The sequence below is a fragment of the Astyanax mexicanus genome, chromosome 20, assembly GCF_023375975.1.
Source record: "Astyanax mexicanus isolate ESR-SI-001 chromosome 20, AstMex3_surface, whole genome shotgun sequence".
NCBI lineage: Eukaryota > Metazoa > Chordata > Actinopteri > Characiformes > Acestrorhamphidae > Astyanax > Astyanax mexicanus.
Genome location: NC_064427.1, coordinates 20,784,556 through 20,807,528, shown reverse-complemented (window position 1 = coordinate 20,807,528; position 22,973 = coordinate 20,784,556). Strand labels below are relative to the sequence as shown.

The 22,973-nt window shown below is 39.4% G+C and overlaps 1 protein-coding gene across 1 annotated transcript in view; it reads right to left on the bottom strand.

Moving 5' to 3' along the window:
- Positions 1 to 17,553, bottom strand: part of csgalnact1a (chondroitin sulfate N-acetylgalactosaminyltransferase 1a) — a 45,352-nt gene extending 27,799 nt beyond the window's left edge. The window contains exons 1-2 of the mRNA XM_007228828.4: positions 17,473 to 17,553; positions 515 to 2,917 (exon numbers count right to left, since the gene is read on the bottom strand). Coding sequence (XP_007228890.3) covers positions 515 to 922 — 408 coding nt within the window. The 5' untranslated portion in view covers positions 923 to 2,917; positions 17,473 to 17,553. The remainder of the gene's footprint in view (positions 1 to 514; positions 2,918 to 17,472) is intronic.
- Positions 17,554 to 22,973: the final 5,420 nt, after the last annotated feature.

Below are 22,973 nucleotides of genomic sequence, written 5' to 3'. Positions count from 1 at the left end.
CCATGACTCTTTACATTGTAGATTCTCACTGAAGGCATCAAAACTATGAATGGTTAAGTTTTGTACTTAACAAAAAATGAGCTGACCTCCACAGTCACCGGACCTGAACCCAATCCAGATGGTTTGGGGTGAGCTGGACCGCAGAGTGAAGGAGGCAAAGAGCCCAACAAGTGCTAATAAACACCTCTGGGAACTCCTTTCCTGTTGGAAAACCATTTCAGGTGATCACCTTTTGAAGCTCATTGAGAGAATGATGCCAAGAGTGTGCAAAGCAGTAATCAGAGCAAAGGGTGGCTATTTTGAAGAAACTAGAATATAATTTTATTTTCTAGTTATTTCACCTTTTTTTGTTAAGTACATAAAACGTCACATGTGTTCATTCATAGTTTTGATGCCTTCAGTGAGAATCTACAATGTAAAGAGTCATGAAAATAAAGAAAACGCATTAAAAAAGAGGAGGTGTGTCCCAACTTTTGGCTTGTACTGTATAATAAGGTCCCGTTGTCGAGCCCACCTGGAGGTCAGTGTGGCTCCTCTCCTCGATGGTCCCGGTGCCCACTCCTCGGTCCCCCGCTTTCTCCGGCGACCCCTTCACCCGTTCCCCGCGCTCCTGCAGCGCCTCCTTCAACTGGGCGATCTGCTTCTTCAGGCTGGAGATGTGCTGCCGGTGCTGCTCCTCGCGCTCCTGCAGGAGGGCCTGGTAGCTACCCTGTCCGCCTGGTGGGCCGAGGGGGGCGCCGCTGAGCGGCCCGTGACCCACGGGGGACCCCAGGGGCCCCGGCCTGGGCAGCAGAGGGCCGGACAGGGGGTCATCGGTGTGAGGACTGCAGGTGATGACGTACAGTAGAGAGAGAGAGCAGCACACAAGCACCAGAGCCACGCCCACTCGAGAGAGACATGACAACAACCCCCGGCGCAACATCGCTAACAATGTTCATACGATCCACACACTCATTCTGTGACAAACTGTAATAGAATCATATAATGCTCTATAATGTTCTACAATGTTTATATGAGCCATAGGCTTATTGTGACAAACTGTAATACGCTACAGGAGGTGAAGGGGGCGCTCTATAATGCCTATATAATACACACACTCATTCTGACAAACTGCAATAGAAGCATAGGGGCCGCTCTATAATGCTCTATAATGTTCTACAATGTTTATATGAGCCATAGAGTCATTTTGACACACTGTAATACACTACAGGAAGTGTAGGGGGTGCTCTATTATGCTCTATAAGGTCCATATAATACACACGCTCACTCTGACAGACTGTAATACACCACAGGAAGAATAGGGGGTGCTCTATAATGCTCTACAATGCTCTATAGTGTTGTATAATGTTCATATAATGCACACACTCATTCTGGCAGATGGTAATACTCAACAAGGAGTGTAGGGGGAGCTATATAATGCTTCAAAATGTAAAAAAGGAAGCACTATTATCCCCTATAATGCTCATATAATCCACATGCTCATTTTTACAAAGTGTAAAACACTAAAGAAACCATAGGGGGCGTTCTATGGTGTTCTATAATATCTATATAATACACACACTCATTCTGAATGATGGTAATAAACTACAAGAAGGTTAGGGGGCTAAATAATGCTTTTAAATGTACTAATATCCTCTAAAATGTTTATATAATCCACACACTACAGAAAGCATAGGGGATGCTCGATAATGTTCATATGAGCCATAAGCTCATTGTGCCAAACTATAATACACCACAGGGGCGCTATGTAATGGTCTATATTGTGTATATAATACACAAACTCATTCAGACAAACTGTAATACACCACAGAAAGCATAGAGGCGCTCTATAATGCTCTATAGTGTTTATATGATCCACACACTCATTCTGACAGACTATAATACAGTACAGGAAGCGTAGGGGCCGCTCTATAATGCTCTATAAAGTTCATATGACGATTAAAAATGTAGAGGATTGTTTAAGTGCACATTAAAGAATCCCCAGAATCAGAATGTCGAAAGTTTTGGTTTGATTTGAGTTTTTCACCCACAAAAATAAAAACAAGTGGCAAAAACACAGATAAGCTAATCAATCAGTTTTGCTATGTCTCCGCTAACTGTACTTAGCGTTGATATGATACAGTACGGGTGTGTGTTTTGTCTGGGTGAGTTAGACGATCACATTCCCCTTTTCTGAAGGACACAATGGAACATTTGTTCAAAACAAGTCTGTCTGTCCTCGCTTCACCCCCTTTTCACATGCTTATAACACTTTTAAGAGTTAGCTTAGAGCAGTTAGCGGAGCAGTTAGCAGCTACTCAGGCCAGGACCTGTGGGATATTAACCCTTTACATTGTAGACCTGTTGATTAGCTTCTCATTATAAGACTTAAGATTAAGAATTTCTCAGTTTCTTAACTCCTTTCTCTCTTTCTTTTTATTTTCACTTTACTTTTAGCATGTCTCTCGTCCACATCTACAGCCTCCTGTCAAAAATCCCATGCTAATACTATTCCCGCTCTCTCTCTCTCTCTCTCTCTGTTTCTTCAGCAGTGATTCATTCATGACTGAATAAAGTGACTGAACGTCTTGAGTACTCTCTTCCACTGAGCTACAGTCTCCCGGGAGTGTGAGTATTCTCTGGTCGGAGAGTTTGATGATGACACATTTCATCCAGAAAAGAAAAACATGTGAATAATCCACGCTTTAGGGTCCGAGCGCTGATCCTCAGAGGTTAAATCAGATTTCAGGACCATCCAGATGCATTACACATCTGTAAAAGCTCTCGGTTTATGTCCCGATGCCATCAGACAGAACATTGCATCATTTTAACCCTCAGTGTCCAGTTCTTATTTTTGTGCAAATTCTGGCGTCGTCTCCAAATAGCTTAGATACTTCATCTCCACTGGGTGAGTTATGGGTTACCTACAGATGTTCACCTGCAGAGAGAAGAAACAAACAGTGTTTTAGAAACAAACAAAAAAACACCTACTGTAGCAATTCCTTATTAATTCTATATAAAAAACACCTGGGATACCATAGTAACCACCTAGAAATTACATAACAATATCATAAGAGTTACCTGGGTTAATATACAGTAGCAATCACTTAGCAACTTCATAACAGTGAGCTGGGATATTGATATACTCATCTTGCAACACCATAGCAACCACATGAGACACCACAAAAACCCCAAAGCAATGACTTAGCAATGCCGTAGCAGACAGTTGGGATATCGTAATATTCATCTTGCAACACCAAAGCAGATAGCTGGCATACTGTAATATTCACAAAGCAAAACCACATCAACCACCTGGGATTCCACAGCAACCACCTAGCAATGACTTAGCAATACCATAGCAGGGAGCAGTTATATGGTAATATTGACCTGGAATTTGCAACACCATAGCAGACACCTAGGATGCCATAAAATTCATCTTGCAACACCCTAGCAACCATCTAGCAACCACCTGGGATACCACAGTAACCACCTAGCCATGACTTAGCAATACCATAGTAAACAGCTGGCATATCATAATATTCACCTTGCAACACTATAGCAGACAGCTGGGATACCTTAATATTTACATTACAACAGCATAATAATAACCACCTGGGATACCACAGCAACCACCTAACTGCCCAATGAATTAGTAATACCATAGGAGCAACCAGTGTTATTATACAGTAGCAATCATTTAGCAACACCATAACATACAGTTAAGACGCATAATTCACCTTTTAACACCATAGCAACCACATGGGATACCACACTAACCACCTAGTAATACCATAGCAGACAGATGGAATACTGTAAAATGTAACTTGCAACACCATAGCAGACAGCTAGAATGTTGTAAATTTCAACTTGCAACACCATATCAACCACCTAGCAGCCACCTGGGATACCACAGTAACCATCTAGAAATGATTTAGCAATACCATAAAAGCCATCAATGTTATTATACAGTAGCAATCACTTGGCAAACAGCAGACAGCTGGGATACTGGAAAACCACCTACCAACCACACAACAACAAATTTGTGGAATATAGTAACCCCCTAGCAACACCATATCCACCATACAACAACATATTTGTGCAACATCATGAAACCACCTTGGAAAACATAGCAACAACTTAACAGCAGCTGGAACACTTCAGCAACCACTTAGCAACACCATGTCAACCATCTGTGATACAATACCAACCACTCAGCAACACTACAGGATAACCACCTTGAATAAGCTAGTAACCACTGACCTGGGAGGGCAAAGAAACCCTGTATAAACACCATATCAACCACCGAGCTTAACCACACAGTAAAAGCGTTGTGCAACAGCTTTCTCTGTGCAATCGTTCAGCACTTTTCATCAGGAATCACCCTTATACGCATAATTTTGTGATTTAGTCTAAAACTGGACTTTAACCAGTCCCAGAAAAGCAGCCGGTAAGGTCAAGCTGCCCACACGTCATTTAAACGGGTCCAAAAAGGTTTTAGAAAAGGTCACGAAAGGTCATCCTAATGCCAATCAATAACGTTACGCTGCTGCTGCTGCTGCAAACATACTCCACAAAGGTCAGGCTGACATTATCAACCTGCGTTACCTAAACCCATATTTAATAAAAAACAAACCTCTAATCTATTTAAAGCAGCAAAGGGCATGCGGTTCGTGCGTGTATAAGTGTGTGTGTGAGAGAGTGTGAGAGAGAGAGTGTGTGTGTGTGTGTGTGTGAGAAAAAGAGAGTGTGTAAGAGAGTGTGTGTGTGTGTGTGTGTGTGTATGTATACCCAGACTGAAAACACACTCTCTGCTTGTTCTACACTGACCTACATGTCTGGACTGTAGTCACACTGGGCCAAGCAAAGCATTCTGTACAGCAGTGTGTGTGTGTGTGTGTGTGTGTGTGTGTGTGTGAGAAAGTAAGAGAGCAGTGTTAAAGTAGGGGGATTAGGGGAGAACGGAGAGAAGAAGTGGCACAGTGTGAGCTGACCAAACACATGAGGTATTCATACACACACACACACACACACATAAATTTGCGTACCAAAACCGCATCCATACACACCAGCGGTTCATACACATATATATACATATTATCTGCACACATACCTAAATACTAAATAATATATGCATACACATTCATAAATATACATATTATAGTTATAAAACTGCGATGATTGCGGCAAATATGTAAACGATTACTGGGTGACTTATTGGTTTACTGGGCCACATTGCTTTAAAAGTGCTGGGCCACAGCTGGGACTGTAGATCCTTCTCTACACTCATAGGTGGCTGAAGCTTTGCAACACCACAGCAACCACCTAGCAACCACTTAGCCACACCATGGCAGAAAGTCAGGAGACTGTAATATCCACTTTGATACACCACAACAACCAACTAGCTACCATACCACACAACAACACAGTTCAATGTCAAAGAAACCCCTCGGAATATCATATTAACCACCTAGCAAAAATCATTGCAGTCTATTAGCAAGGCCATATCAACCACAAAACAACATGTTTGTGCAAACACTACAGCACCACAGCAAACACCTAGCAACCACTTAGCCACACCATAGCAGAAAGTCAGGAGACTGTAATATCCACTTTGATACACCACAACAACCAACTAGCTACCATACCACACAACAACATAGTTCAACAACAAAGAAACCCCTCGGAATATCATATTAACCACCTAGCAAAAATCATTGCAGTCTATTAGCAAGACCATATCAACACAAAACAACATGTTTGTGCAAACACTACGGCAACCACCTAGCAAGCACTTAACTAGCTAAACCTTTTCCTCGCTGTACAATAGAAAATAGACTCTCAAAGGGAACATTTGGGTAGTGCACCTCCTGGTGAGAGTTCCGTGACTGCTGGACATGCCTCTACGATGCACTCAAAAACCTAAATGAGTATGGAGGCCTATAATGAACGCTGCAGTCCTGCTTTAGCTATGGAGCTACACACTGCCCCTGTGATCGGATTGTAGGAAGCACCTCATACGACAGTCGGTTACTCCTAGTAGTGAGAAGGAAAACTAACAGCTCAGTGATATGTGCAGAACATCCTGCAGATACATGTGTTGCTGCTTCTTAAAGCAGAACTTTCAACTGACAGCAGTATTTTTCAGCAGGGTAATGCTCACCCACACACAGCAAGAGTTTTCCAGGTTGCAGGAACGTCTCCACCAGATCACAGCACTTCCTTGTTCTGCTTGGTCTCCAGATTTATCACCAATCAATAAACTGCATTTAAAGAACCTACGAGTGTAGAGCTACAGGATCTACAGGCCCAGCTGTAGCAACATCTGTGGGTAAATGTGGTGCAGGATCCATACAGAACCTGGAGAACCTCCACCATACCCAACCGTCTCAATCTTAAATCATCTTATATCCAGGATAGAGGATCCAACAGGGTCTGAACTAGAGCCTCATTTCAGTTGCTTTAAACAGTTTTCCCTGTTGTTTGGGGAGTGAGAAGGAGGGAACGGGAGGAGAGAGAGAGAGGAAATGTAGCAATCGATGAGTGTGTTTAACCACTGTGTAATGAGAGTGTGTGTAATGTGTGTGTGTATGTGTGTGTGTGTGTTGACTCACCGCACAATTAGCTCTTTTATAGGCTGGAGCTGGGCTGGTGTGAATGAAAGGATTAGTTGTGTGTGTGTATATGAGTGTGTGTGTGTGTGTGTATATGAGTGTGTGTGTATGTGAGAGTGTGTGCTTGTGTGTGTGTGTGTGTGTAGCAGGAGTGTATCAGGGAGTGCTGTTCATTCTGGATGAAGGAAAACTCACACACACACACTCTCTCGCTGGGTGTGAAAGAGCCTCTATCAGCATCCTGGACACACACACACTTACAGTGTGTGGAGGATCAGTGTTCACAGTATGTGTTATATATACATTTATTATTATATATTACCTAAGAATGAATATAATAGCAAGGACACACACACACACAGACAGAGAGCTGCCTCACAGTCTCTATCTCTCCTCCCAATCCCTTTCTATTCCTCTCTTCCTTTCTTTGTTTCTCTTTTGTTTTTTCCTGTCCCTCGTTATTCTTTTTCAGCCTCTATGACTTTTTTCTTTCACACTTTATCCCTCTCTTATCCTCTTTCTCCTTTCCAGAAGTTTGAAAAGAATCTACATTCATTACTCTGTAGGTAGAAGTATAGATACTAGAGTTTAAAATACTTCTGTAGAAGTTAAAGTAGTATCAACTCAAGCTTTTTACTCTTTAAGTAAAAGTACTGATTTAATTTAACTTTAAATAAAGTTGTACACTTTATTTCTCCCTTGTTTTGCTTTCCTTTTAGCTGATTATATATTATTTTCTCTATTTTCTTCTCCTTTCTCCTTTATTTCTTTCGTTTTACCCTCCTTTCATTTTATCATTTCCTTTTTTCCTCTTTACTATCTCATATTGTTTTACTTTCACTCCTTTCTTGTCTTCCTTCTATCTTTCTCTGTCTTGTACTGTGTTCTTCTTTCACTTTCTCACAGTTTCAGTATCTCTTTCTCTCTCCTTGTACACGATGAGCTCACAGGGGGGGTGTTTGATCAATAAAATACTAAAAATATTTAAAATGAATAAAAAATAATTAATATAAAATATAAACTAATTTAAAACACAATCTATTTTCTATTAGTGCGCCGATTAATATCAGTTTCAGTAAGTTTTAGTTTCAAGTTTCACCTCAACCTATCCTTTATATTTGACAATATTTGATTAACTTTACAGGTCCTTACTCATCTTAATATATTTATTTAACATTTTGCCTGATTACTCTTGATTAAATATCAATAAATATGTGAATTTAATACCATATATTTTACTTTACTTGATAGGACCTTATTTATTAAAACTTTTTTTTTTTTATCGCAATACCGTGCGTGCGTTCCTTATGACTGATGCTAAACTGTTTGATCCAGCTGTTATATTATATTATGTTATATTAATACCATTTTAACGTTTTTCATTTCTATGTTTTGAAATTCGTTAGATTATGTTTTTGTTAACATTTTGGGTTTATTTTCGTTTGTTATTTTTCTAATAATAATAGAAATTACATAATTTATTTTCTTTTGTAAATTTTTTAAGGGGCAAGTAACAAAAGTATGTGCATGTTTCTGGAAAAACTAAAAAGTGGGCGTGGCATCGCAATGGTTAACATCCATCAAGATGTTGGATCATAAGTGACAGGCACAACCCTAATAGACAATAATAATAAAGGTCAATAATGTATACCAAACAATAAAATCTTATTTGAGAAGATAATTTTTTATTGAGAAGTAAGATACTTTATACATTTAGCCAATTTAGTCGATGCAGTGGTTAAAAATGTGGCAAAATTTTGAAAATATTCCAAAAATTGTGTTTGCGTTTTATTTAGTTTGTATTCTGGTGCATATATACCCGATATCAGGGATCGACAAATAAGTTTGGCCGTGAGCCAGATATTTTCCAAGACAAAAATTCAGTATTCAGTTTTGTAAAATGAAGTGTAGTGGGATGCAGTGCTACATACTAGTAACTCTCCAGCCCAGAGGGTTGTTGAACCCAATTGCAGAACAGTTGATCTCAAAGCAGGTAAACTAAAGTAAAAAGGGAAAAAAATAAATAAATAAACACACCACTCCTCACACGGATTCAAACCTGTGTCGTCAGGGTCGTGTTCCAATACAATACCGCTGCAACGACTAGTGAATTTGGACACGGCCGGGAAAAAACGCCCTTATATAGAAATATGAAGCCCAAGAACCAGGAGAAAAAAAACGAGAACGGGCAGAAACTAAAGTCACGCTGAGAACAACAGAGAGAGAGACAGGGGGAGGGATGTAAACAAAAGCTCACCAGAGAAGCATTTTAATATAATTTTTTTTTATTATTGTCCATTGTAGTTCAAACAACCTCACAGGCTTGATGTTTTATGCTTGCCGGCCCTATATTATTTATTATTCTACAATCTTCAACAGACAGATTGCATATACTTGTACAAAGTAGAACATGGTAAAACAAAAATCTGTATTTTTTTAATATTGCAAAATAGAAACACAAAAACAAAGTATTAAAATGTGCCTTTTTTCTAGGCTGTGTCTTTTTTAGTCAGGCTGTGTGTAGATGTCTCTGCAGCAGTGTGTGGTGGGGCTATAGCTGCTGAGTGTTCGGACCCTCTGATCATTGGAAGCATCTGCAGGGTAATATGTGCCCCGCTGGCTGTTAATTACGGTAAAAGCTGGGGGATGTTCAGGAACTGTCTAGTTAGCAGACGCAGCTTCTTTTCCTGCCAGCCGTCATCAGCACTGCGCTCGGCTCCAGATCTGACTCTGACTCTGTAGTGCAGACAGGAAACCGCGTAGGGCCTGGGCTCTGTTTGGCATCTTGTATAGCGTGTAAAAGTGTTATAGTGTGTGTGTGTGTGTTTTGAGTCTGTGATCTGGCATGATGCTGTAGTCTTCCTGTATGAATCCGCAAAAAACTGTGCAAACATCTGCAGATACACCATCTGCACCATCTGCTCTAATATAACACACACCTTTAACTACTACCCTGTATGCGTGTGTGTGTGTGTGTGTGTAAGCAATGTAAAACTCTGAGTATTAGAGCGTACCCTCCAAGTTTAAGCCACAAAAAGTAAAACACAGTCAAAAAAACGAGGAAAAAGCTATGATAAATCATGATAATGCTAAACCTTGCTCACCTTTCCATGTAATTCGAGTATTACGTAAGCTGATCAGCTGCAGGTGTGGACTCTATCTGCTCCCAGTGCTGTGTGTGCGGTTCTAGAATAAAGGAGCAATATTTAGCCTCATATTTAGCCAAGGCCAGCTGTTAGCATCATGGCTAACCCACTCCAAAACTTCACACACTAGCCGCTGTGCTGCTGTTAGCACTGAGGCTTTAACCATGCTGAGCTCGTCTATTTACATTGTGTACAGTTAGTTTTACATGATCATTTCCTCCTGCACTCAGCCACCTTTCATGTGCAGTGCAGTGTGGGCGGCCACTGCCTTGTCCAGTGGGGAGGGGCTAAGATTGCACAGGACGGGACTAACATGCATGCATGGACAGACCAGCTATATATATAAAAAATGAAAACAACACACCCACAAAGGGGGCGTGGCTTCATTATTTTCTCAGGATGTCCATACTTCACTACATAGAAATGAGCTGTTTGCTGTGATAGACTATATATTAATCTTGAACAATACATTTTGACATAATATTAATAACAACTGCCAGATTCACATTAAGGTAAAAAAAAAAAAGTAAAAAAACATCAAAACAGGAGATAAAAGTTTGTTTTGCGTGAGAGACTATTTGAACACTGTCAGTACCACTTCACCACTGGCCTTTACTACAGTTCACAAGTTCATCACTGGAAAACAGCACCATGAAACAGCTGCTGCTCCCTACCCCACCGTCCACACACACACACACACACACACACAAACAGAATGAGGAGCCTTTGAAGAAGAGACTGAAAAACAATTGACATGAGAGGATATCCGGCAGAAAGAGAGGGCGAGAGACACTGACGAGGAGAGAGAGAGAAATATATAAATATAATGTTTTTGTTCCAAATATTTGATCGAAGGCTGAAAGAAGAATGAATGAATTAAACAGCCTAAACATAATTTTAAAGCAATTACAAAACTGCAATTTTAAACATTTTTGTAACCCAGTAGACACACAAACAAAAATCACAATATATTTTTGCTGCAGCAAAATATATGCTGTTGTGCACAGCGCAGCTTGATTTAGGGGATGTCAGTGTGTCTTTGCTATCGTAACATGAATTTACCTCAGCAGTGCTATTCAAATCATAAGTTTGTTTAGAGAGAGATAGAGAAAGAGGCCCCACAGTTTTACAGCTGGAAGTAAGGGAGGATGCCAGAGAAACTATACCAGGTGTTTTACACTCACATACACACACTCACACACTTACAAACACACTTCAAGGAAGGTCAAGGAGAGAGAGGAAAAAGATACACAGAATATGAAGAGAGAGAGTGTGAAAAATTGGAGACGGAATGAGAGAGATGTGTTTGATGTTGGTATGCGTGTGTGTGTGTGTGTCTCTGTGTGTCTGTGTGTGTGTTCAGGCCTCTGGTGATTCTCTCTCTAATTAAAGCTGGATCTTCTTATTCCACCATCTGGCCTCACCTTAAACACACACACACACTCAGGCCAAACTTCCTGAACTGCAGAACAACATTATCTACTGGATCTGGATCAGTTTTAGAAGAATGACCTAAACTCATATACTAATAATACTAAACACCTATAGTACACTATAGTATGCCGCAGTACGCCACAGTACACTACAGTACACTACAGTTCAGTACAGTGCACTACAGTATGGATCAGTACACTATAGTGCACTAGAGTATGCTACAGTACACTACAGTCCACTATTGTACACTTGAGTACACAACTCTACAATACAGTCCATTACAGTACACCTATAGTACTGTACACTACAGTTCACTATTGTACACTAAAGTGCACTACTCTACACTACGGTCCACTACAGTACACCTATAGTACAGTACTGTACACTACTCTACACTACGGTCCACTACAGTACACCCATAGTACAGTACTGTACACTACACTTCACTAGAGTACACCTTTAGTATAATACTGTACACTACATTTTACTATTGTACACTTGAGTACACTACTCTACACAACAGTCCACTACAGTACACCTTTAGTACAGTACTGTACCCTACAGTGCACTATTGTATATTTGAGTACACTACTCTACACTACAGTCCATTAGACTACACCTATAGTACAGTACTGTACACTACAGTTCACTATTGTACACAAAAGTACATTACTCTACGCTACAGTACACTACAGTACACCTATAGTACACTACTGTACACTACAGTTCACTATTGTACATGAGAGTGCACTACTCTGCACTACAGTCCACTACAGACCACCTATAGTACACTACTGTACACTACAGTTTACTATTGTACACGAGAGTGCACTACTCTACGCTACAGTCCACTACAGTAAACCTATACTACTGTACACTACAGTTCACTATTGTACACGAGAGTGCACTACTCTACACTACAGTCCACTACAGCACTCCTATAGTACACTACTGTACATTACAGTACACTACAGTACTACTAGCACTTTCCACTGCTAAGAAGCATTAAATACATCCAGGTAGTTGCACTTTTAAAATAGCAATCCGCCAAAGTCAGAGCTCACCTGACTTTTTAAAGGAAGTGAGACACTGATTGGTTAATTTCCTACTACGCCCAAAATATACCCATGATTAATTAATTAAGAGAATTAGTATTAGTATGCCTTTTGCACATTTTGAGATGGACAAGATGTACTTTTCCTGTCGTTTTGATAGCAAAGACACACCAACACGCCCTAAATCAAGCTGCACAGTGCACAGTTCACAACTCACCTATAGATCACTAAAATAGAGCCCTAAATGTGTGATCTGCCTGAGAAATAAAGGTATACAGAGTTTAATATTACACCACAGGTCCCTCACAGTCTTACATAACCTGACAGTTACCAGCACCAACTGACTTCCCTTAAATACTGAAGATACTTTTTCAGCTCCACAAAGAACCTGTTTCTGCTAAACTAACACACACACACCCTCAACTCACTCACAACACACACACACACACACACACACACACACACTTTCAAACAGCCTTCATTCATCATCCGCACTGGCACGTCCCCTCAGACTCTATAATGCCTGTGTTTAATCCAGAATATAATGGGTGTATAAATAAGGCTGGTAATGAGTGTTTGTTTGATAATGGATCTTTACGAAGATTCACAACTGGATGTCACACACTCTGACACACAGTGTGTGTGTGTCTGTCACTGTAAATCAAACCAGTAATAACACCAGTAACACCAATAACACCCTTGCTATATCCCTCATATAGTCTATTGTTCCAGTAAAACCATCTTATAACTCTTTAAACCCCTTCACGATCTTCAGTTTCGAAGCTGAAACCCCTGGCCACTTTATTAGAAACACCTACTATCGTAACTTCTGTTATTAACTTGTTCTTCCACTTACTGGCCTCTTTACTGGAGGCCCTATTTCACTGATCTATAGGTGTGTCGTGAACCTAATAAAAATATTGTCATTTAGAGCATTTATTTGCAGAAAACGAGAAATGGCTCAAATAACAAAAAAGATGCTCTTTCAGACCTCAAATAATGCAAAAAAACAAGTTCATATACATAAAGTTTTAAGAGTTCAGAAATCAATATTTGGTGGAATAACCCTGGTTTTTAATCACAGTTTTCATGCATCTTGGCATCATGTTCTCCTCCACCAGTCTTACACACTGCTTTTGGATAACTTTATGCTACTCACTCCTGGTGCAAAAATTCAAGCAGTTCAGTTTGGTTTGATGGCTTGTGATCATCCATCTTCCTCTTGATTATACATACATTTTCAATTAGGTAAAATCAAAGAAACTCAGCATTTTAAGGGGTCTCTTATTTTTTCCAGAGCAGTCTGACCAAAGGATGGGTCCCCTCCTATATATTAGCCTTAATAGTATATGTGAGTCTTGATTCCTCCCAGTGTTTCTTCCTCCTCCAGCTCTGAGAAAGTTTGCTCACTGGAGGATCTGTGTTGTATGTTTGCATCAACATCAGTTGTAAAAATGCACTATATAAATAAATTCGATTTAATTAGATTTGATTGAGTATTGCTGTTTAAACTCTACTCTAAATGAAGCTGTAGAGATTCTCTGAGCTGCACCTCTCAGACTCAGACTGTGCAGAATAAATGCAGCAGTGTAACGAGGTGCTCTGCGTAACGCTTTGTGTTCTAGAGTTTCCTCCCGGCTCTCAACACAGAACCCCTTTCACCACTCAGATCACCTAACACAACCGCACTCCATCACCACAGCAACCGCACCACTGAAACGCCGGCTGAAGTGGACGGACTGAGAGGGAAACACAAACCCGATCGTCCTGAGGCAAATAATCTAAGCCAGGGGTTCTTAAATTTTATTATTCCAGAATGATTCACTATATTAAAGTCTATTCTTGTTGCTAAAACACAATTTTATAAACTAGGCTGGTGTTCAGGGCTGCAACGATTAGTCGGTATAATCAACAATGTTGATTAATTAAATTTGTTGACTACAAATTTCATTGTCGACTGATCGTTAATTTGCAACAGTACTGCATTACACAAAGTGCTGGGGACAAAAGCGCAATGGTAGATGGGTAAATGTCTCACTCACACTGTTTACACTCAACTTAGTCTGTGTCTTAAAAAGTGCTCAAACACAACAAATTACATATTTAATTTAATATTTATTACATATTTAACTTAATATTTAATATTATCAGCCATTTACACGTTTAAACAACATCTAGATGTTTACATTACTTTTAAATCTCATGTTCAGCTTTTTCTCTTGTTTTTAGAGATGGAGGACATTATATATAAATAATCGTTGACTCATCGACTAATCGAAAAATAATCATCAGATTAGTCGACTACTAAAATAATCATTAGTTGCAGCTCTACTAGTGTTGTCCAAATACTTAATATGATTCACAACACCACCCAACACGCAAATGGCAAAATATCTCATATCCTGTAAAATAAAGCACTGCCAAAACTACACACAGCATTATCAAAATCTAACGTTTACACCAAATATCTTAAAAAACTTTTTAAAACATTTTTCCAACATTCATATTACCAGACATATTTTGTCTAAATGACTACACACTGTTGTGCATAATGAAAAGCACTCTCATCTTCAGTAAGCTTAGCCATAATACTTAAACTTAAAACAAAGTTTTTGTAATTGTAATTGTAAAATTGCAGTTTTACAAATTCTTGCACAAAAATATATGCAGACACACATTTTTTGTAAAACCACAATACAATTACTGTAAAAAGGTATGGAGCCCCCTTAGGTGACATCATGTAAAAAATGTGTAGCCAAGGAACGAGATAATTAAGTCGTGGGAATGAGAACCTAATGCGAAGGAACGAGATCATTATCAGAGAATTAGTATAAGAATTAAGTGTCTTTTACTTGGAATTACACCATGTCTCACTGCAGAGTCTCCAAAATATCACCAAAGTTAATCAGAGATTAAAATAAAAATAAATCAATTCACTCTCCATTTTCTTACTAAACATTATCCTTGGATTAAGTTAAGAGTTTTAATGTAATATTCAGTCTTCTTCATTCAGATAGATTTAATTAACACGTTCCCACCCCTTAATATGTTGTGGCCACGCCTTAATGATCTCATTCCCACGCCCTTATTGTCTCGTCTTGTTATCTGATGTCACCTTGGGGGTTCCGTAAAAAGGTGCTCACCTGTGGTCTTTTTATTGTTGTGCCAAATCCTACAGACTGTTCAGGATGTTTTTATCAGATTTAATAAAAAAGAAGATAACGATTTTACATCATTGATGTAAAATATGTTGATAATACAGTAAACCTTCAGTTTAGAGTATTTCCGACTCTTCCCATTGAAACAGACAGGAAGCTGCTCAGGCATGAGGAGATATGCAGTATTTTTATATAAAAAAAAGGTGCTGTGGCATAAAATTACATTTATTATATTCCATGTAGCATGTCATGTGACCCTGCTTGATAAAGGATTCAGGTCTGGTTCTCAGATAATTAAAATCACATATCAATATATGTTTTGCAATACTGTTTCGATTTTCAAAAACACAGTAAAGGTTGTTAATAATTAGTTTAGATGTTAAGAAACTTTCCTTTTATTCAGATTTTATGAATATAAAATGATTTTTTTTAATGAGAGTTTTTCTAAAATTGTATTTAAACAATTGTAAAATATTGCCTTGCTTACAGTATTGTAATAAATTAAACTATAAGCCTTGTATTGTGATCATATATTTACTGGTATTAAGATGTAAAGTGGTGCAATGGTAACAGTGCAATAGTTTAGCGGAGTGAGGCTAACACTGCATTAGCGATGCTAATACCATAATAGCCATTCTGAGCAAGGCCAGATGATCAGTGCAGTTGCAATGCTAACATTTTTTTAATTTAAACAATTGCAATATATATCACCTTGCTTACATTACTGTATTGCAATGTATTGTGATTTATTGACTTGTAAGCCTATTCACTGTATACCTGTAACTCTACCTCTTCACTACACACACACACACTCTGCATGAACTTTTAACATGTATCTATTAACATCACACTTTAACTGAAACTGATGCTGTTTAACAACCACAGAGTTGTGAGGAACACACACACACACAAACACACAGACAATAAATACTCAGACAAAGACATATGCTTTCCTAACGTATTACTTCTGAGATATTATATCTGTCCTGCACCCATTGCTGACACAGACATGCAAATGCACAAAAAACACACAGCTTGTCTAGTCCACGTAGAAGCGAAGTATTGCCAACTGAACAGAACTCTCTAAAGCAGATACACACCAGTAAAGCTATTGGAACCATGCCTAATGCCATGCATCCATATTATTATATGTAATGAATATATACAGTACCAAAAAGTTTGCACACATTCAATTCACTGGTTTTTCATTAACCATATGCTATCATTTAATTAACAAAATGTGTAAAACAAACCAGAATATGTTTTATATTTTAGATTATCTGAAGTAGCACCTCTTGCTTAGATAGAGACATGTTTTACACATCTCTGCTGCGTTTTCTCAGTCAGCTTTATGAGGTAGAGTCACCTGGATTACAGGCTTTCAGTTTAACAGCTGTGCTGAACTCATCAAGAGTTAATTACTTGAATTCATATCTTGTCTCTTAATAAAGTGTTTGAGAGCATCAGTTGTAAAGTAGTGAAGAGGTAGAGTTACAGGTATACAGTGAATAGCTCTTTTTGAGTAACGCTATAATCCATATTATGAGAAGCAAGAACTACTCAATTAATAACAGAAAAATATATACTTAAATTAAAAAAAAATTAGGTTGGTCAATCCAGAAAAAGAAGACAAAAACATTATAATGATGGAATTGGCACTCATCAGGTCTGCCCCCGGGAAGGAAAAGAAGAGCGAGAGTTTTCTGTTGTACAGAATAAGTTCATCAGAGTTACCAGCCTCAGAAACCACAAGTTAACAAACAGCTCTTCAGATAAGAGCACCTAAATGCTTCTTTACTTTTTTTTTAGTATTTTGGTTTGTTTTACACTTTTAAGTTACTACATGATTCCTTATGTGTTCCTTCATAGTCTGAATCACTTCTCTATTCGTTTACTATGTAGGGAAAAAGTAACATAAATGAAAAGAATGAATGAGAAGGTTTGTCCAGACTTTTGACTGGTAACGTTACTGTACTTCAAAACACACGTGCACACAGAACACATAAGTTGTCCTCGTGCATTCACACAAAGAAGCGTACGTTGTGAATAAGTGTGAAAGAGAGGGAGAGTGAGGTTAGTTGGTACTCACCGCTCGCGCTCGCGCTGTCTCCGTATATGTGTGTGTGTGTGTGTGTATCAGCATGTGAAGCAGTCTAAGCGCACACTGGGCGCTGAGAAACAGAGTGGTGGGTAATAATTGCGAGGCCACGCCCCCACACATTCACACACCGACGAGGCTCCGCCCCCTGCTGCACTTCATTGGTGCTGTAATATATAGTTCATTCAGTGTTTTACTTTATTTCTTTTTTTTGCATTGTAGATTCATATCAAATACATAAAAACGATTAAGGGGCACATATGGAATTACGTAGTAAACAGCAAAAAAGTGTTAGTCCTCCACATTAATCCTCTTATCTAAACCTGATGAACTGAGATGGTGATTTGAGGTTTTAAAAAGCAGTAACTATTGTTCAGCACCTCCAGGAACTCCTTCCTTCAAGACGCTGAGAAAACTATTCCGGGTGACTCTCCTTCATAAAGAAACCCTGAGATTAAAATACCAAGAGTGTGCAGATTTGTCCTTAAAGATAAATGTGATTCTTATTTAGAAGAATCTTAAGTATAATTCTAACATATTCTGGTTTGTTTAACAGTTTTTGTTCACTAAATAACTTTACATGAGTTTCTGTTGAGCTTTTATATAGTCTTCAAAATTAAATGTACAATGTAAAAAAAATCATAAAAAGGAAAAAAAACACACTGAATGAGAAGAGGTGCATCCAAACTTTTGACTAGTACTGGACATGCACCATCAGAAATGGCCAATACATTCTTGAAACGTTAAAATAACAACAGAAATATTCATCCAAAATATGCGTGAGTGGAGACAACTGTAAAACAAAGCAAATTATGTAATAAAATTATGTAATAAAAATGTTTTTTGTCCTTTTAAAGAAAGAAACAAAAACTTACAATCTGCAGAGAACCGTTGTTACTGAATTAATTGTTTTCTTATTATGAATTTATTATAGGCGAAGTCTGATTTCACATGTGTCGGAGGAGGCATGTGCTAGTCTTCACCTTCCTGGTGTTGGGGCATCACTTATGACAGGGGGAGTCCTAAGGAGTGGGTTGGGTAATTGAAAAAAGCAGTAGCCCTACATGGGACTCCATTACTGATGTAGGCTAGACCATTGCAACAAGGCAAGCTGTAAAGGTCTGTAAAGGTCAATGCAGGAAAGTACAGGAACACTGTTATTAGAAGCCCCTCATGGAGGCCTCTCCTATTAGTTACTGACAGTAGCCAGCCAGCCAGCCAGGTTAGTCATTCCTGCAGCTGGCAAAATATGGAACTTGAAACATGAAGCCAGAAAAAAAAGCAGAGAAAGGTAGAGGAAGAAAAAAAAAAAACAAGTAATAATCTACACTGGATACCTTGATAATATGTTGGATGTTATGGGCAATGTAAACCTTACTATTTGTTTAGTATCAGCAGCTGCTTACATTTGTGGCATATACACATGTTGCATGGAGGGTAAATTTTGCCTGGGGCTCCCAAATGCCTTGAAACAGCCCTGGATGTATGTACCAGCATTAAAAATACAGCAAATACTGGTGTTTTGAGCAGAATTTTAGATCTTAAAGTAATTTACTTTCACGTTTTCATGCTCCTTTTGGGTCGATAACCCTGCAGCTCAGCGTTCGTCTCGCTAGAAGTAAAAATAACTCACGCTTCAGCAGTCGGGGCAGGGCAGGATGAATGGGCCTGACTGTTCAGTGGGCAGAATGAATGGAGTGTATAGAGCCTGCAGAGGGGCTCACACACTCCCACACCGGGACACTATCGCCCCTACACACAGCTGGAGAGAGCGAGGGAGTGCAGTGAGTGAAAGGGGGTCTCTGTGTTTGTGTGTATACTCTGGGTGAGGTGGACCTTCCTATCTCACCTACCTACAGCAATGTACCTTCATACATTTATACATTTAAATTTAGATACATTAGATGTAATGCAATGTATCTTGTACCTTGTGAAAACCACTGAAAACCAATTGAAATGAGGCTCTAGATCCCTGTTGGTTCCTTTGGTTTCTGCAGCACATTTACCCACGGATGTTGCTACAGTTGGGCCTGTAGATCCTGCTCTACACTTGTAGGTTGAAGCTAAAGCTGAGTCCCAGTTGCTCCATAAATTCTGGATTGATAGTCCTGCTGAAAAAAAAAATGCTATCAGTTGGAAGTTCTGCAAAGCTCTGCAGGATGTTCTGTACATATCACTGAGCTGTTAGTGTTCCTCGTATCACTACTAGGAGTAACCGACTGTCACTGTATGCGATGCTCCCCAGATTATTCATCATGCCAGCAGCAACTAGTTAAAATACTTCAAGCAGTTGGTTGCATTCCCTCCACTGGCTTCCTGTTGCTACCTGCATCAAATTAAAACCCTGACACTGGCCTGCAAAGCCAAAAACGGACCAGCTCCTTCCTAATTAATGGCACTGATGGTCAAAGCCAGATCTGTACCAAGAGCTCTAAGAGCTTTCCGTACAGCTCGGCTCAAACCACCATCCCTCAAAACCCATCCATCCATCGTCCACTGCTTATTCGTAGCAGTTCTAGCAAGGAGCCCCAAACTTCCCCGTCTTGAGCAAAATCTTCCAACTCTGACCGGGGGATCCCTAGGCGTATAATCTCTCCACCTGGTCCTAGGTCTTTGCCCAGCTGGACGTGTCAATAACACCTCCTTGGAGAGGTGCCCTGATGGCCTCCTCATCAGATGCCCGAACCACCTCAACTGGCTCCTTTCAATGCAAAGAAGCAGCGGTTCTACTGAGACGGTTCTACGGATGACTAAGCTTCTCACCCTATCTTTAAGGGAGATCCCAGCCACCCTTCTAAGGAAACCCATTTCGGCCGCTTGTATTCGCAGCCTCGTTATTTTGGTCATGACCCATCGCTCATGACCGTAGGTAAGAGTAGGAATGAAGATAGACCGGTAGATCGAGAGCTTTGCTTTTTCCCTCAAAACCCACAGAAAATAAACATCCCGACTCTTCTCAGTGCTAGAGGACCAAGGTGAAAATTAAAAAAATCTCCTAATGTTCTTAGCATTATCGAAGAACTGTTGTAAATTGCTCTGGTATCTGCTAAATATCTTAAATGTAAATGTAAATGTCTTAAATGATTGTGTACTGGCAAGAACTTGGCAATATGATATGTTATATCACAATACAGAGGTTTTGATTCAATATGTTTATATATATATATAAATATATATAAAATAATCTGAGTAAAAGTAAAGTTAGACTTTTTATCCAATCAGGATAGTGGGATCTATCACTGCTATGGAGTGGGCGGTGCTTAAAAACAACAGTAATCAAACACACTGGAGCAGAAGATAAGAGTCTCTGCATCTCAGCAGAGAGAATCAAGCACTGAGGACTTTTACTGGAGTTTTACTGCTGAATTAAGCCTCCCTCCTCCCTCCTCAACCTCCTGAATGCTTTTCAGCAGAGAGCAGAGGAATTCCCTTCAGTTCTGAGGTGCTGATGCTCCTAATAAGGACTGGATTGAGTGTAGTTTACTTCCAACTGGACGCTTAATGTGAATGTGACTCATTTGTGTGCAGAATTAATGAATAACATCAGCAAGTCTACTGAACAGGAACAGGGTGTAAACATGTGCAGATCATGTGACAGATAAATGCTCTTGTACGGTTTGGTCCCAAGAAATGAAAACAGTTAATCATCACAGTCACACAAAACTTTGTGTCTACAAAATGGTAAGGAAAGACCTTCTTAAAATTCAAGAAGTCAAAGTAGAGGGTTTCTTTTGAGGTAGTAGAGTGTTGATTGAGCGTCTAGTAGCGCCCTACACATGTTTATTTAGGTATAGGTCTGGATATGCAGCTGGACATAGTGTAGCATCTTCATATGTCTTCAAAATAAGAAGCTCTTAAGATTGCAGCAGCATGTGGACGAGCATTGTCCTGTTGAAATAGAGCACTGGAGTGTAGGACCACTGGAGTGTAGGACCACTGGTTGCAGGACCTCATTAACCTCAGTAACTTGGGCAGTTAAAGTTCCTGTATTGAAGAGTAAAGGGGAAGATCTGGCATCATCGTACCTAATTACACCACCCAACACCATGATACCAGACCTTCTGGACCATTGATTTTGACTGCGGTGTCTCCAAACACAGATTCGTTGGTCATCTCCACCAAGACAACAGCAGGACCCGTCACTAAAGATTTTTCAATCCATTCAAGCACACACAGAGCAGGGGACTGCTTCTTATAGGTTTTTATACGGTGGCCGAGAAAGCCCAACGCAGTGCAAATTGAAAAGCGCTGCAAAAGCACAAAACACATCCATCAAAATTACAACACAGGCGCAGCAAATAGAAAAACGCGCTGCAACTAGAAAAACGCTCTGCAAATAGAACCACAACACAACGGAATTTTCCCGGGGGACCTTAAAAGATACTGTACCAGCTAAACTGCGTCTTCAGTAACGTCTCGGACTTCACTATGTGTACAAAGGACAATAAGTGGCAAACAAGGCGTTTTGTGAAGCAGAACTTTTAATAAACATAACTTACTTTTCAGAAGCTTGTTTGCCACTTATTGTCCTTTGTATACAACTGGTACAGCATCTTTTAAGGTCCCCCGGGGAAATTCCGTTGTGTTGTGACTCACTTCCGTTGTGTTGTGGTTCTATTTGCAGCGCGTTTTTCTATTTGCTGCGCCTGTGTTGTAATTTTGATGGATGTGTTTTGTGCTTTTGCAGCGCTTTTCAATTTGCACTGCGCTGGGCTTTCTCGGCCACCGTATTTTTATCCCCAGCAGAACAACAGAAATGAATTTTAAGGCTCTCGCAAGCAGTATGTAAGAATAGAAGTTTTTGTTCCTTTCTTAGAAAAGGCAGTAAAACCATTAAAAAACAACCAATAAGAACATGCTGTATTATTTATTTTTATGTTAAATATTAAATTTAGTTTGTTTTAAGATTGTTTTTCCATCATCAGTCTTACAAAATGTAAAGCAACCAAAACATTAACATTTATTCAATGTTCTTTTCTGTCAGGGTATTTTATCGTGTATATTTTAGGGCCTTTAATCTGTTTTCTTCTCCAAAATGTGTTTTTGTAAGATAAACTTCATCTTCGATCTTCAGTCCCATTCAATTGAACGGCAAACAGCGTCCCCTAGCGGCAAACTCCAGCACACACACTTTACTTCATTAAATAAAATACCTAAAGATCTAAAGCTCTGTCTAACACACATCTCTCCTCACATATATCTCAGAAATTCTGTTTGAGATACTTTAATTTAGTTATTTATTTGTTTTGGATATAAGTTAGCACTATTATGTTAAACTTTCTTATATGAGTATTATGTGATTATTAGGATATTATATAATCTGTTTTTGTTGTTAGCATAGCTGTGGCGTTACCTGGTAACGTGACCTTTTACACGAGCACGAGCTCACTCTGCTACCCAACCCGTAACCGGGCAACCGGGGCCGAGCGCGCGTGACCGTGCTCGAGCTTTAGCGTAGTGATGTCAGACAGGCACCTCATAAACTTTTTAAT